The 16400-nt window shown below is 45.3% G+C and overlaps 2 protein-coding genes across 5 annotated transcripts in view; one reads left to right on the forward strand and one right to left on the reverse strand.

Annotated features, from left to right (window-relative positions):
• The window catches only part of fbxo3 (F-box protein 3), a 12773-nt gene extending 2392 nt beyond the window's left edge, over positions 1-10381 (forward strand). The window contains exons 1-12 of one of the 4 annotated variants that reach the window (XM_085794774.1): positions 3078-3291; positions 4475-4564; positions 4658-4821; positions 7067-7181; positions 7284-7488; positions 7585-7630; positions 8485-8569; positions 8673-8795; positions 8907-9022; positions 9106-9213; positions 9292-9374; positions 10207-10381. In XM_085794774.1, the coding sequence (XP_085650900.1) occupies positions 3197-3291; positions 4475-4564; positions 4658-4821; positions 7067-7181; positions 7284-7488; positions 7585-7630; positions 8485-8569; positions 8673-8795; positions 8907-9022; positions 9106-9213; positions 9292-9374; positions 10207-10353 (1377 nt within the window). In that variant the 5' untranslated portion in view covers positions 3078-3196 and the 3' untranslated portion in view covers positions 10354-10381. Of the gene's footprint in view, positions 1-3077; positions 3292-4474; positions 4565-4657; positions 4822-7066; positions 7182-7283; positions 7489-7584; positions 7631-8484; positions 8570-8672; positions 8796-8906; positions 9023-9105; positions 9214-9291; positions 9375-10206 lie in introns of those variants that run through there. The other 3 variants (XM_085794789.1, XM_085794783.1, XM_085794796.1) reach the window with 3 other exon arrangements.
• Positions 10382-11542: 1161 nt separating this feature from the next.
• Positions 11543-15607, reverse strand: LOC146990494 (uncharacterized). The gene is made up of 3 exons (XM_085794760.1): positions 15386-15607; positions 13272-14308; positions 11543-12002 (listed from the first exon to the last, which is right to left on the reverse strand). The coding sequence occupies exons 2-3, from the start codon at positions 14287-14289 to the stop codon at positions 11563-11565; spliced, it is 1458 nt and encodes a 485-aa protein (XP_085650886.1). The 5' UTR covers positions 14290-14308; positions 15386-15607; the 3' UTR covers positions 11543-11562.
• Between the last annotated feature and the right edge of the window lie 793 nt (positions 15608-16400).

The raw sequence follows: 16400 nt of genomic DNA on the forward strand, positions 1-16400 counted from the left end.
CTAGTTTATAGCATCTGAAGATTCCTGTCAGTGTCTCGTGTGGACAAATGTGTCTGGACATTAGAATATGAAATGTCTCATTTGATTGTCCTGTCTCTGATCTTCCTGTGTGTGTGTGTGTGTGTGCGTGTGTGCGTGTGTGCGTGTGTGTGTGTGTTCCAGTTTGAGTCACAACAACATCACTGATGCGTCTACAGTCCAGTTGCTGCAGCTGGTCTCCATCAACCCGTCCATGGAGTCTGTGCTGTGAGTTCACATTAGAGTCAGCAGCTCTGATGAGTTCACACTGCGTTGTTGTTGTGTGTCAGTGAGTGACGTTCACTCTCTGCTCTGTGTTTTCCTTCTAGACTCTTCAACAACAGCATCGTGGACAGAGCAGCCTTCCGGAGACACAGGCAGTTTGAAGTGTGGTGAAGCAGTCGTCATCACTGATCTGTGTCACCAGAGGGAACATCACTGCAGTGTCAGAACCACAGCAGCTCAGATTATTAGGATAAAACAGAGGCCAAAGCTAATTATTTTTCTTATTTTTATTTTTTACATTTTTTTAATACTACTGAGAACAACAGTCTTTTTGTATTCTGTGAACTTTTATCTGTTTTTGATGGTACATTTAAGTAATGCTGCAATAAGATACAACAGGAGAAACTTGTTCAGTTCCAGAACATCAGGGATATGTATATATGAGAAATGTTGAGGTTTTAAATGTAGTACTGTAAGATATAATAAGATGTTGTTTCTTTGAGCTTTTCTTCATTAAAATACCTCGTTTTCTGTAAACCTCAGTAATCAGTGCAGAGACTACTGCACTTTCAAGGTTGTAGTTTTGGTGTCCCCCACGGTTCTATATTGGGACCACTGTTGTTTAGTCTTTACACATTAGTCTGTATGCAATGAGTCTGACATCCAGATGTATGCAGATGATACAGTCATTTATGCTCATGCAGCAACCAAGCAGCAAGCTGCAAATAAGTTAACGGCAGCAATGACCCCAGACGTTGAATGGCTGAATAATTTGTGTCTGCATCTAAATACTAAGAACGGTACGCATGATTTTTACTAAAAGGTCGATGGATACCGTATCACCCGATGTCTATGTTACCAGGGAAAAGTTGACAGTTGTGTCTGAATATAAATATCTTGGTATAAAAACTGATTCAAATCTTACATATAAAAAAAAATTAAATCAGTAGTAAACACAGCAAAGTTTCATTTATCAAATTTCCGTCACATCAGAAACTCACTGTCAACAAAAGCAGCGGTACTGTATTTTAATGCTATTATCATGTCACACCTGTCATACTGTTTGAAAACATCCACTGACAGGCATACCAGGTCTATCAGCAGAGGGGACTGTGTAATTCCAAAAAGAAGGACTGCTTTTGGTCAGGCAGCCTTCTCGGTGCGAGCTACTCACATCTGGAATATTCTTCCAGCGCAGCTCAGCGAGTATGACACTATAGTACTGTTTTGTTTTTGTTTTGTTTTTAAATGCATTTTAATTATTGTAGTGCTCAAGTCACCTGCCACAGAGAGTACGGTTGAAAATTAGCCAACTTGGCTAAACCAGCATGTTTACTTATTAATGTGCATTGTCTCTGTTAAACCAATAAACTAACTCTTTGATCATATTGTGAAAAGTACAGCCATAAATACACTGAATCAATAACTGATCAAACTGTTGTTATCCTGATGTTACATTGTGTTTAATAAATGACTTGTTTACATGTAAATGACTCGCTGTCATCCCTGATCTTAGAGTTATGTTACAGTGGCTGCAGGTCTCCATTCATTGATGAGGAAGTGGCTTCATTTCCATCGCAAGCTGTCAAATCTTCTCCCAGTTTCACGATTGATGACACTCCACTGAACACCTGTTTACTCAGATGGAGTCTGCTGTTGCTTGTTCATTGTGTACGTGCTACCGCGGCGCACCGGCGAACGGCTCTGCGCCGAGCTGAGCGGCACGCGAGGTGGGCGCATGCCGCGGTGGCGCGCTGCGCCCGAATTAAAAAATTTTTAATCTGGGCGCAGCGCGCTGTGACGACATCTCGGCGCGTCCAATAGGAGAGGATGTAGTGGAGTCTGAAAAAAAATCAGCCGCTTGCAGAGAGAAAACAAACGACCAGACGTTCAGTTAAAGTGACGGGATGCATGAAATGAGTTGTCATCCTCCTGAGGATCAGACCAACTCTCTCGAACAGGCTGTTAAACTGCTCCCTGCTCAGCCTGACGCTAAAGTTCACCTGGAAGCGGTCGTTTTGTAGCTCCTGGCGAAAATATCTTTGCATATACCCCCCCAAATCCTGTCTTGTTTGTTCGGTTGCTCAGCAACTCGCGCCATATGTGTACGCGCTGCCGCCCTGCTCTGCGCCTGTCTGCGCTGTACCTCGCGGTGGGCGCAGCGCATACCGCGTTCGGTGTGAAAGGCCCTTGAATATAAGTCTTAAATAGTTATATCTTCCAACAGCAATCACTTACATAGAGTGTTTGGACCGAAACACGGGTCTGTCAGTCACTCTGCTCTGCTCTGAGCCGAGGAGAAAACTTTTTGTATCCTACAACCTTTATCCAATGAGGAGAGAGAACGGCATGAAGGGCTGTGTGTGCACCCAAGGGATGCGCGTGAATGTGGTGACGTAGGGAGGAGGACCAACAGATCCATGACGAGGGCGGGAGCTGCTAACTCCATCGGTTGACAAGAAGTTAGCCAAAACGACCGGATCGCTTACTTCTGCTTTAATAGAGACAAGGAGGAAACACCTCATCACCTTGTCTACTAGTAATAATAGTAGTTATTGTAAGTTATCATAAGAGGACCTCTGATAACTTGTGGTTATCTTTTTTCCCCAGTACATACATGGCTGACATGTTTAGTACAGAGCAAGAATGGATTAATATGTTATATGTAGGTATTACCGATGCTCATCATCTCACTTAGTCATCACTATAGTAATAAGTGCATGTTGATAATAATGATAATTGTTATGTCAGTGTTGTGGTTATTTTTCCAACCTCTGCCTTTCTGTTTCTACTATAATCATGTGATTAGAAAGTCTTTGTGTTGTCTAGTCGTGTGGTTGTAGCGCAGAGCGCCTGTATCAGTGGTCTACATGCAGCAGGTGGCGCCGGTGAGACTCTCTGGAGTTTCCGCTGCAGTTAAATCACCGTAGCAGAAGAAAAGAGGCTACTAACGATGGCAGCGGCTAACACGGAGCTCCGGGTGGACCACCTGCCCTCAGACCCGCTGCTGCACATCTTATCCTTCCTGGGCTTCAGGGACCTGGTCCAGTAAGTGTCCGACACACGCACTTTAACCCGGTTTCTGCAAAAAAGAAAAGAAAAACTGGTGTAAATGTAGAGAAGCTGCGGAACGGAAACAGGCTAACGGCTAACGGCTAACAACAACAACAACCTGCAGACACAGAAACAACACCAACACAAACTTAATGGACGTTTATTTATATATAATCATTAATATCCAGCCTTAATGTATATGTGAGTGAAGTTTCTGTATGTTAATAAAGTGAAGCTGAAGCTGTCAGCACCGAACAGCGGCTCGTTAGCTTAGCATGTAGCTTCTGTTTGTTGTCGTTGTTCTTATCTGATTAAAAGTGTCGTAATACTGTTAAACATCGGTTTATACGAACACGTAATGTATAAAGCAACTTATCATTAACTCACTTCATGATATAAATCGTATTTATCATGTTTTTTCATCCCATTATAAGTTATTCTTGTTATAACAAACTCTAATCTGATGGTTTTACCTCGGTACTGCCATACTTTGAATCTGACAGCTTCTAATTACTGTACTCACATAAAAACAAACAAAATGGTTAAATTAAATAAAGATGAATATAAGTTCATAGGATATATTTTTTCACTTTGATTGCCTTTGTTTTTTTTTATTATTATTTTAAGACATACGACTGTTTATATACCCCACACATGGGACATTTGGTTGTTACAGTAGCGTTGTACCATACAATGTATAAAACAAGTAGAAACATATGTATTTGTTTATTTGTACATGAGTCCTTCACCTTGGTGTTCCTCGGGTCCGTTTAAAGACAAACAACTTCAAATCACAACAATTCCTTGTGATTAGTACAATAATAGCATAAAGCGGGTAGAAGTTGCTCAAAATAAGATTTCTTTATGCATGACACCTTTCTTGAGTGTCCTTTTGAATCTTGTTTAATATATAAATATAAATACAAAGAGAGAGAGAGGTCATTCTGTACAGTTATTTAAACATATTTTGCTGGTTTCCTCACATAATTCCACCTGAGACATTTTCTGTGCAGTATTTTCTACACTGTCTGTGATATTATTGTTTTTACACAAGTAAAGGGTGTGAGTATTTCCTGCAGCTGTCACACATCACAGCTTCAGAGAGCATTATTACAAGTTAATTTACCTTTTAATTTGAAATCAATAACTGCCTATGTCGTCTCCCTCTCCTCTGCAGCTGTAGTTACGCCAGCAGGAGGTTGAATGAACTCTCCAAACACAACCCGCTGTGGAAATACCTCTGCTCCAAACACTGGCTGCTGACAGAGTGAGTTTACAGTCAGGATGTAAACACGAAATACATAGCTGACAAGACAACTCACTGTAACGTGGATTTATGTGTGTGTGTGTGTGTGTGCAGTGCGGACCGGCTGCAGAGCGGCGTGTCCTGGTACTGTCTCTTCAAACAGTACTACAGAGACCTGGGCCGCTACATCCAGTACTACCCGGTGCTGAAGCGAGCCTGGGAGCAGCTGAAGAGCTTCCTGCAGCAGAGGTGTCCTCGCATGATCGCATCGCTCAAAGGTGACGTCACTGCACAGAGTCAACTTCAACTAGTAAAGAGTTAACTCAGCTCCATGTGTCCCTTTAACAACCAGCTCCAGAGTCCTAGTTCTGGTTAGATCACTGACTAGTAACTAGTTCTAGGGAGAATGGAGGCTCTCTGCCTTCCACCTAGCGTCTCTTGGCTGAAAACCAACCTTGTAAGATCAGAGCCTCCGACCCGGTGTCCCAGCTCTCGTCTCCATGGCGACACCGCCACACAAACGTAACGCGCTAACCCGTAACACGTAATCTCTTGTTGATGACAGATAAGACTACACACAGATATACAGCTCTGGAAAAAATAAAGAGACCACTACTCCAAAATGTTGTTAATAAACCAGCCTTATCTCTACATGTGGCAGCCATCGATTCCAGTGTCTATTGAACCTGAACCAAATCATATTTAATGAGGAAGAAAGATTATAAATTAAAAAATTAAAAAAACACTGCTGCGATTAAAAATTGGGATTGTTCCACCAATGTTGATTTCTAAACTCTTCTTAAGTTTAAAAAGTAGTGTTGTGTTGTTTTTTGTTGAATATGAACTTGTTTTCTTTGCATTATACAAGGTCTGAAAACACCAGATTTTTTTTGTTATTTTGACCTGTTGCCATTTTCTGCAAATAAATGCTCTAAATTACAATATTTTTATTTCCACTTTGGGAGAAATTTTGTCAGTAGGTTATAGAATGAAACAAAAGTGTTCATTTCACTCAAACACATAGCTATGAATAGTAAAACCAGAGGAACTGATCATTTTTGAAGTGGTCTCTTAATTTTTTCCAGAGCTGTACACATGGTAATACGGAAGCCCTAAAGGGCCAAGTCCGTATAAATTTTTTTATTATCGTTTTCTCGTGATAACGACTTATTATTTCGTTATCTCGAGATAACAAAGTCTGTTTTCTCGTGATAACGAATTAATTTATTTCGTTATCTCAAGATAACAAAGACCGTTTTCTCGTGATAATGAAATAATCATAGAATGTGTGGTTGACATGGTTGCCTAGCAACATGTTTCCCCGGTGCAATCGCTTCTGCTTACGGGGAAGTAGCAGCTGGTTAGCCGCTGTATGTTCGTAGCAGGGGCTACTACGTATTAACTGACTCGCCGCTCTGTGTGTGTGTCGCGGTGATAATTTAACCGTGAAAAGTAGGCTACAACACACACAACATAACGTTACAGCCGCAGTGTTGTGAGTGAATCATGTCGGGACAACCAGGCTTCATGAACCCGCTCCACAGACCCCGGTGCTTGGCCGCCGCCGCCGCCGCTGCTCTAGTGGCGGCCGGGCACCGGGGTCTGTGAAGCGGATTCATGAAGCCGGGTTGTCCCGACATGACTCACTCACAACACTGCGGCTGTAACGTTATGTTGTGTGTGTGTTGTAGCCGAAAAGTAGGCTACAACACACACAACATAACGTTACAGCCGCAGTGTTGTGAGTGAGTCATGTCGGGACTCGGGACAACCAGGCTTCATGAATCCGCTTCACAGACCCCGGTGCCCGGCCGCCACTAGAGCGGCGGCGGCGGCGGCGGCGGCGGCCAAGCACCGGGGTCTGTGGAGCGGGTTCATGAAGCCTGGTTGTCCCGACATGATTCACTCACAACACTGCGGCTGTAACGTTATGTCGTGTGTGTTGTAGCCTACTTTTCACGGTTAAATTATCACCGCGACACACACACAGAGCGGCGAGTCAGTTAATACGTAGTAGCCCCCTGCTACGAACATACAGCGGCTAACCAGCTGCTACTTCCCCGTAAGCAGAAGCGATTGCACCGGGGAAACATGTTGCTAGGCAACCATGTCAACCACACATTCTATGATTATTTCATTATCACGAGAAAACGGTCTTTGTTATCTTGAGATAACGAAATAAATTAATTCGTTATCACGAGAAAACAGACTTTGTTATCTCGAGATAACGAAATAATAAGTCGTTATCACGAGAAAACGATAATAAAAAAATGTATACGGACTTGGCCCTTTAGGGCTTCCGTATGGTAACATGGTAGATGATAAATAACGTTATCCACCGCTCCATGGATTGATTTCTCACCGGCTACTTCGTTGTTGGAAACAAATGCACATGGAGGAGAGGAGGGTTAGAGACACAGAGGAGGAGAGAATTCCTCTTTAATGAATTCAGTATAACCCATATTTGCAGTTTCTTTCATCTGAGTCAAAGTCATTCCTGTTGTTTCTCCTCGTCTCCTGCAGAGGGCGCCACAGAGGTGGAGCTCAATGACATCGAGGCTCAGATCGGCTGTCGACTCCCTGACGACTACCGCTGCTCCTACCGCATCCACAACGGACAGAAGCTGGTCATCCCGGGGTCGGTGTCTGTCTCACTGAGTCGCCGCTGCCAACGCTGCTGGAGGTTAATCCTGTCTCACCACCACCACCTGTCTGTCTGTCTGTCTGTCTGTGTCCTCAGGCTGATGGGCAGCATGTCCCTGTCCAACCACTACCGGTCCGAGGTGCTGCTGGACGTGGAGACGGCGGCCGGCGGCTTCCAGCAGAGGAAGGGGATGAGACGCTGTCTGCCGCTCACCTTCTGCTTCCACACCGGCCTCAGCCAGTACATGGCGCTGGAGCCGGCCGAGGGGCGCCGCATGTTCGAGAGCTTCTACCCCTGCCCCGTGCGTGACCTTTCAAAATAAAAGCACTTTAGAGGCTTGTGCAACAACACAGGAAGTGAAACCGTTAGTGACGCCACCCTCTTTTCTGTCTTTCAGGATCAGACGGCTCAGGATCCTTCAGCCATCGACATGTTCATCACAGGTGAGTTCATCCACCTGCGTGAGCTCAGATGACCTGAATAAACCGTGATTGTTCTCTTCTACGTAAATATGTTTTTAGAAACAGATCAACTATTGTCATTGCTTTAAAAATCCACATTGTTTAGTTCATGTTTTTGCCTCCTCAGGTCTTTGATTTTCTTCATGTTGAGGCTCAGATTGAGTCGTATCTTGTGTGTTTTCATCCTCGCAAATGTTGTTTTGTTTCGGTTCAAATTGAAAAAGTTGGACAGACGACGTGTTTGTTGCTGTAAAGTAAAAAAAAAACGGGACCGGTGGAATATGAGGGAAACTGTTTGACGTCACTGTCGATTACAATGGCAACCTCCGGGTGAAACTATCATTTCAAAATTTATAAAAGCGAAAACACCAAGAATTTATTCTGTATCACATTATTATTAAAACTGATACCAACATTAATCTTCTACAAGTCATCATAGTAGGCGCGCCGAAAATAATCGTTTCAAAGATGCATCGAGATTCTTCAGTGTACGATGCAGTTATGTCACATAATCAATTTTTAAATTCAAACAATTAATTAATTAACCACCAGCTCACAAGTCAGTTTGTGTGGGCTTTTTATGCATTAAAATAAAAAATATAAATAAAATTGAGGATGTGAAGCATCGAGAAGCATCATATAATCGAATCGAACTGAATCGTAGACAGGTGAATCGTAATCAAGATGCAACACCACTTCATCAATGTCGGGGTTCCTTTTAAATACGTGAAACCAGAGAGAGAAGCAGCTGCAGAGATTCACTCAGACCCCACTGGTTTCAAACACACCTGTACGTCTGTGTGTGTGTGTGTGTGTGTGTGTGTGTGTGTGTTCAGGTTCCTGTTTCCTGGAGTGGTTCACCACCTACGTCCACAACGTCGTCACGGGAGAGTATCCAATCATCAGAGACCAGATCTTCAGGTAACACACACACACACACACACACACCTTAATGTCTCATGTCAGTTCCCTGGTGACAGTAGAGGTGTAAATGATCCGTGTGTGTGTGTGTGTTTCCGTGCAGGTATGTGCATGACAAAGGTTGCGTGGCGACCACCGACGACATCACCGTCTCTGTTTCTACCTCCTTCCTGCCAGAGCTTTCCTCCGTCCATCCTCCGCACTTCTTCTTCACCTACCGTATCAGGTACCCGTCTGTCTGTCTCCACGGTGACAGCAACACTTCTTCTTCTTCTTCCTCTTCCTCCTCCTCCTCTTCTTCCTCTTCTCCTGTGTTTTAATGGCCGTGCTCTCTCAGAATAGAGATGTCGAGCAGCGCGCCGCCTGAAGCCGCCTGTCAGCTCGACAGCCGCTACTGGAAGATCACCACGTCTGACGGGAACGTGGAGGAAGTCCAGGGCCCCGGCGTCGTCGGTACGTCGCTCGCACACGGCCGCACAGCTCCACCGTGATTGGCCGAGACGATCCGCTGACTCCGTGTCTGTGTTTGTGTGCAGGGGAGTTCCCGGTGATGACGCCTGGAAAGGTGCACGAGTACTCGAGCTGCACCACCTTCTCCACGCCGTCGGAGTACATGGAGGGACACTACACCTTCCACAGACTGGGTAACACACACACACACACACACACACACACTGCTGGAGACTTGGGACGAGTTCTGATTCTGTTTGTTTCTGCTGCAGCGAATAAAGAGGAGGTTTTCCACGTGGCCATCCCTCGCTTCCACATGGTGTGCCCCCCCTTCAGAGAGCCGGTGGTCCGAACGGTAACAACACACACTCACACTCAGAAACAAGTTGAACAGCTGGAGACGGTTCTGTTGCTGCTTCTATTCTCTGCAGGTCGTCAGACAAACACAAGGCCGATTATTATTATTACAATGTTATTAAAGTTAAATACAGTAAATCCTCCAACAGCAGCTCCAGGATTTAATTTAATGTAGAACAAAGATTAAACTCATCTCCACTGGTTCTGTTGTTCCTGTTTAACAGAGTTGGAACAGAAGGAAAGAGTCGGATCCACAGCAGCATCATTTACTAGTTTAACCAGCACAGATTCAACTTCTAATAAATAAATGTTTGTATCTAGGCTCCGTCTCTTTCCTTGGCTCAGTCACAGTTCTCAACGTCAGACCGGGTCAGGTCTTAATTTGAACTGTATCAGGAGTAAAGCAGCTTAGAAAGGGCTCAAACAGGCGATCGTGGGCTTTGAGAGGTTTTGTTCATTCACAAGAACTTCTAACTGAGACCTGGAGGCTTTTATTTGCCCGGTCCAGAACAGGAGACCAGAGTCTGTTTGAGACTCAGTTTACCATCAACAAAACATTCAGCCAGTTCATAATAACTGTCTTTAGACCCTTTAATCATATTGAAATCTTGGTTAAACCCAACAAACTGGTCCTAGAAACACTGATGGAACCAGAGCGAGTCCGGTTCAGGTTTATTCCAGTTTATTTCAAGCTGATAAAAAAAAAAGTAAAATAAAGAAAAGTTATTTAGTCCTACTCCTACGTTCACATAAAATAAAACACTGTTGCGCTGCAGCTCTTAGCCTGACCCCTGCTCCTTTCTGTTCCCGGTGGCGTCTAACTCCTGCAGCAGAAGGCGTCGACCAGTTTCACGCCTCGGCTCGACGACCACGACGACGACGGCGAGTACTGCGACGGAGACGGCGACGACTTCGGCGACCTGAGAGGAATCAACATGGCCGCCCTGGAGGGGGCGTGGTGCCCTCGCCACATCTGACCTTTGACCCCCGACTCCTCCACACACACACACACTACAGTGTTAGCGGCTGATTGGCGGCGCGCAGCAGCAGGGGATTCTGGGACGGAGCCATATAAGGGACACGATCACGTCGACTTCCAGCTGCCAATCAAACTCTTAGATTTTCTTCTTCTGGTGTTTAAAGGCGTCTCTGATGATGAAGTGAAAGACGAGACGCTGCCGCTTTAAGGACGAGACTCAACCGCCATGGCGCTTTCTTTTTCTTTTTTCTTCTTTTCTTTTTAAACGCCCGGTTTTGACCAATCAGGAGCGAGCTGTTGCCGGGGATCTAGAAATGAACTTTTAGGGACTTTTTCCCACTGCAGGAACGCCACGCCGCCGTGCTCAGCTGCTGTGGGCGGAGCCAGAAGCTCGGCTCTTTCTGATTGGCTCGTGACACAGGAGCCGTCGTCTGCGGCAACGAGCCAAATCTATGTTTTTTTCTCTCCTGGCTCCGCCCACAGCAGCGCATCGCTCCACCCGACCGCCGCCGGTCTGGAGCTGGAGACGACGACGAGTTTAAAAAGACGAATCTGTTCAGAATCGATCGAGAAAAAAAGTGAATAATTATTTAAAAAGCAGAAAAACGATGTAACGACGATGGAACAGGTTCAGTTTTCAGTTTGTTTCAGTTTGAGTCTCCACATAACAGGCGAAGTCGGTTCCTGCAGTGGAGGAAAAAAAGGCAGAACGACGCGTTGTTTTTTTTCTTGCTGTTAGTCATGAATCATGTGTCGTCGGGTGAAAAATCAGGAACAAACTTTATTGAGCAGCACATCGAATGCTTTCTTTATTTCTTTGTTTTGTTTGTTTTTGTTTTGGAAGCCCCTCCCCCCTCCTCTTCCTCCTCCTCCTCCTCCTCCTCCTCCCCCGTCAGGACGTGATGTGAGTTGCGGGTTTGTTTTTGTATGTTTTTTGGCTAAATAAATGAGAAATGGCTCGTGGCTGCAGCACCGACTGTGTCCTGTCGTCTCCTCAGGAAACACAGGTAAACACACACACACGATACAGCACCATCATCAGTGTTGTGTTGCCATGGAGACGGCCCCGTATCCGTATCAGGATGTGAAGGAAGAAGAGTGAACAAACGTCACGTCGTCAGGTTTTATTTAATGTTTTAGAAAGAAAATACAAAAGACACCGAGATGAAGAAGAAGGTTTTGTTTCCTCCTCCTCCTCCTCCTACACTCATTCATCCTCCTCCTCTTCCTCCTCCTCCTCCTCCTCCATCATCATCATCACCCTCCCTGATCTCCTCCGTCTCCTCCCCGACCTCGTCTCCTTCCTCTCCTCTCCCTCCTCTTCCTCCTCGTTCTCTTCTGCCTCTTCATCCTCCCCTCCTCTCCTCCCTCCTGCTCCTGCTCCTGCTCCTCCTGCTCCTGCTCCTCCTGCCCCCTCCTCCTCCTCCTCTCCCTCCTCCCGGGCGCTGCAGCGGCTGCAGTGCCTCCTGAAGCCTCCCAGGTAGTGGGACCTGAAGCAGCAGAAGGGGCAGGCGAAGCGTCCGGGCCGGTGAGCCGCGCTGATGTGCTGCTGCAGCCGGCTGGGCAGGAAGAAGCAGCGCTGGCAGTCCTTACAGCGGTACGGACGCTCCACATCGTGGCTGCGCACCACGTGGCTGATGGCGAAACCTGCAACAACACACACACACAGGTACAGGTACAGGTGTCACTCAACCAGCAAATTAAACACCTGCTTAGGGACATTTTTATACTAGGAGCAAATGTGGCCCCTAACTTCAAATTTTAAAAGTGCAAGCAGAAAATTTCAGGGTGCAACTTGATAAATACTTTGATGCTGATCCTCTAAATCAGGATTTTCCTCTGGTTCACCAGGGTTACCAGTGTTGAAATGACTGATTGCATGTAGCAAGCAGGTGGAAAATGAACTTGCATTGTCTCAAATGCCTCCGTTTAAAGGCCGACTGGAGCCCTGGCCCCACACGACCACTAGGGGGCCCCAAAGAGCAATTACGGTCTATGGTTTTTCCTCAGTCGCTTTGGTGCTTTTCAATTAGTACAAACTGCAAAACCTAGTGGATAACCTGCAAAAGTGTTTTGTTGCTCAAAATGAATTGTTCATCCCTCAAAAGCAAGTAATACTTAGTATTCATGTCAGTGTCGTCAAAATGAGAAGTCCTGACGCCATCGTTTATGAACAAGATAGTTAAATGTCGTGTTTTCATTATGACAGTTTATTCCCTAAGTGTTTTCCAATGCAAAAAAGTCAGGTCTGGGTGACACTACCTGAAAATGTTCAACACACACTATGAGATAATAACAGAACGTTACCAGACAGAGTTGTTTTAGAGGGAAATACAGAGACTGCTTGATGAAAAACTGTCCCTGAAGGCAACGTGCATCAGCGGTTTTGCATGAATTTCCCTCTAAAACAACTCTGTGTGGTAACGTTGTGTTATTATCTCATAGCGTGGTGAATGTGCAGGTCACAACTTGTCCACCAGAGCGTTGTGGAGTTGTTGGATTGTGTATATGATGAGTTTGATGAGGGAAACCAAGAAATCCCATGAGCCTCCGTAGCGTAGCTCTGAGCAGCTCACGGCTCTGCTCCGCCGTTCTAAAAATAGCTTGCACCGACAATTAAAGGTAATGAACCTACTGCTATGACTATAGGGAGTATGGCAATGGGCCAATTTGACAAAATGTTGAACTATCCCTGAACTATTTATAAATAAAGTTCCATAGTACAATAGTTTCCATACTTGTGTAGGAACCCTGATTCTTCATATTCAATCTTTAAAACCAAAAATGAAAAAGCAGATGATGTGTTTGCAGCAGATGCATCGTCTATTGGTTTATTTTATTAGTTTTTTCATTCAGTAAATGGTCAATAATGGTTATTATTGGCCTCATCGATAACGTGTGTGTCGTGGTGGTTACCTTTGAGTTTGGTCTTCCAGCCACAGATGAGGCAGACGAAGCGGTTGGAGACGAAGCGCACCACCTTGGCCGTCGCTGCCATCTCCTCCTTCAGCAGCGCTCCGCTCAGCCCGGTCACCACCTCGCCCGCCGCCATGTCCTCGCTGTCCGCCGCTGCCGCCGCCACCGCCGCCGCCCTTCTCCCCTGCTGCTGTTGCCATGGCGCCGCGGCGTCCCGTCTGACGGCCTGCGAGGCCAAGGCTTTGGGGATGTCGTGCTTCTTCACCACGTGGTTGATGCCCGGAGCTTTCAGCTTGTTCCTCCAGCCGCAGATGAGGCAGCGGTACCCGGCGCCATCGAACACCAGGACGCTGTCGTCGCCTTCCTCCTCCTCCTCGCCGCCGTCGGGTTTCGCTGGCTCCGCCGTCTGTGGAGCGACGCCATCATCTCCATTTCCCTCTCCTCCTTCCTCCTCTCCCTCCTCAGCATCACTCCTCTTTCTCTTCAGTGCATCCTCACTCGCTTCCTCTCTTGCTCTCTCCTCCCCATCTCCCTCCTCTCCTGCTTTCTCCTCCCCATCTCCCTCCTCTCCTGCTTTCTCCTCCCCATCTCCCTCCTCTCCTGCTTTCTCCTCCCCATCTCCCTCCTCTCCTGCTTTCTCCTCCTCCCCCTCCTCCCCCGCCTTCTCCTTCTCTCCTCCATCACTCCCATCATCCCCCGCCTCCCCCGCTCCTCCTCCTCCTCCTCCCCCCTCCCTCTCATCCATGCAGTGTTTGGAGATGACGTGCTTGTAGAGCTTGGTGAAGTCCCGGCTGGTGTAGAAGCAGTCGGAGCAGTGGAACAGCCGCGCCGTGCTCTGGTACATCAGGATGTTGCCGAGGCGACCGAACGCCACGGCGTCCAGGCGGGCCGGGTGGGAGGCAGCCAGGTGGGACAGCTGGTGGGCGTGGCTCTTGGAGAAGTGGCCACAGTGGGGGCACTGCAGGTGAGCCGCCACGCCACCGCCCACCTCACCACGAGTCTGAACGATGACCGACATCAGAGCTGCTGCAGGAAAACTGGAATCACAGAAGCATCAGGGTTTATAACACTAATGTAAATGTGCTTTACAATAGATAGTAAATACAAAGGAATGAGTAAAGACAATTAAAAACAATAAAAGCAATAAAATAAAAGTGTCACCATGCTACTGGGTATTAAAAGCCATCCTAAATAAATAGGTTTTTAGTTGAGATTTGAAGAAAAAAAGGGTTATTTTAATTATTATTATTAAAATCAGTGCTAGTTTAAATTGACACCAAATAGGCAGGGCAAGGCATCTTTATTTATATAGCACATTTCATACCAAGGCAACTCAATGTGCTTTACATAAAGACAAAACATTAAAAAAAAGAAGCATAATAAAGGCAAGGCAGCTTTATTTATATAGCACATTTCATGCCAAGGGGCAACTCCATGTGCTTTACATGAAAACAAAACATTTAACAGTAACTAGAAATGGAAAAAAAGATAAAAGCATACCGTTTTTTAAAAATAATTCAAAATAAAACCCCAAATAGTAAAAATTGGAAACATGATTAAACATACAATTAAAAGCAAGAAAAAAAGAGTAAAGGAAAATACAGGAAAAAGTGACAAAACAAGTAACTATTTTCTAGCTAATTTCAATGGAGGATAGGATAGATTCAATCAATACTAATATTGTATTCATTATGCTATGTAATAAAACCATATTTTTTAATTGATTGTGTGTATGTACATATAATTAACACAATTGGCCATTAAAGTCAATGTGCTGGCAGACTTGGTTGCACTATATAATATATAATACATGTATAATAAAAACATTTTTCATGTTTATCTGATATTTAATTAAACTAATTGAAAAACTGCTGATGGAGAATCATCTGTAACAGCAACAGATAACGGATCGATGTCTGTTTCCCCATCACCAGACTTCATTTAATTCATCGCAGTTTTTCTAAATAAGTGTAAATGACAGAACCACTGAGGCTCCTGACGGACTCGGACTCATCTGTGAAGTTAATTCACTGTTTAACTCGTTATTCGGGGTTCGACCCGGGACCGGAACCGAGACATTTTAACGGTAAAAGGTTAAATAAAGGGAAACTTACGGAGTTAGCAGCTAACAGGCTAGCTCCGCTGTAGCGGCCGTTTGGACCGTTGGTTTCCTTCCTCCGAACCGGACCGAGCCTCCACTCCGGTACCGACGGCAGGTTCAACCCCGGGAGGAAAAACCCGAACCGGGTTTAAAATGCTTTTCTTTGTGTTTTTGTTTCCACCGCAGCAGCTTCAGCGTGCCGCGATGCTGCAGCACACTTCCGTGTTTACATCCGGCGCAGCCAATCAGCGCGCTTCCGCCGCCTGACCACCGACCAATCACAATCGTCCTTTTAAACCAAGACTCATACTCATTAATTCAGCATTAGAAATCATTAAAATGAGTCATTAATAACAGCTTCCAGTCCCATTGGTGAAGTTTATTTTATTTTGACATATTGAAACAAAAAGATAATTATTTATCTATTTATTTATGTATTTATTTGTTTATTTATTTATTTGCCTGTAAAGGAGGACATGATGGAAAAAGTCTGAGACCCACTGGACTCAAAATGTCCACAAAGTCTATTTATATTCTGTTACATAACAACATGACGCAGATTTAAACACAGACAGAATATTCTCATAGATGATGTATGTGCTGCTGAGTAACTGGGTTACACTGTATGTGTGTGTGTGTGTGTGTGTGTGTGTGTGTGTGTGTATCCAGGGCAGACTAAAGGTGATTAATGAAGCTATTTCTGTCTGGACGAGCAAAATAAAACCTGAGGAGGAGGAGGAGGAGGAGGAGGAGGAAGAAAGAGGAGACTACATCTCCCATCAACCATTTCAGCGGGACGTCTTTCAGACAGGTGTGTGTGTCCGTGACCTTTAAACCACCAGGCGGCCGTCTAATTGGCTGCTGCCTGGGGGGAGATGCTTGGGTTGTCGGTTGCCGAGCGATAGTTGTTCTCAGAGGTGTCACATGATGAACTACGGTAAGAAAGAGCAGAAAGATTTACAGTAATGTTTTTAATGAATTTAGAGTATCAATGAGACAGTCTGATGTGTTTTCTCTTTTCAGGCTTT

This window comes from Trachurus japonicus, chromosome 2, assembly GCF_045865225.1.
Source record: "Trachurus japonicus isolate A0001 chromosome 2, Traja_1.0".
In the NCBI taxonomy this organism is placed as follows: domain Eukaryota; kingdom Metazoa; phylum Chordata; class Actinopteri; order Carangiformes; family Carangidae; genus Trachurus; species Trachurus japonicus.

Coding starts and splice junctions, on each gene's coding strand:
- LOC146990494 (XM_085794760.1), bottom strand. CDS start 14,289: ATGTCGGTCATCGTTCAGACTCGTGGTGAGGTGGGCGGTGGCGTGGCG. Junction 12,003..13,271: donor CTGGAAGACCAAACTCAAAG/GTAACCACCACG, acceptor GTGTTGTTGCAG/GTTTCGCCATCAGCCACGTG.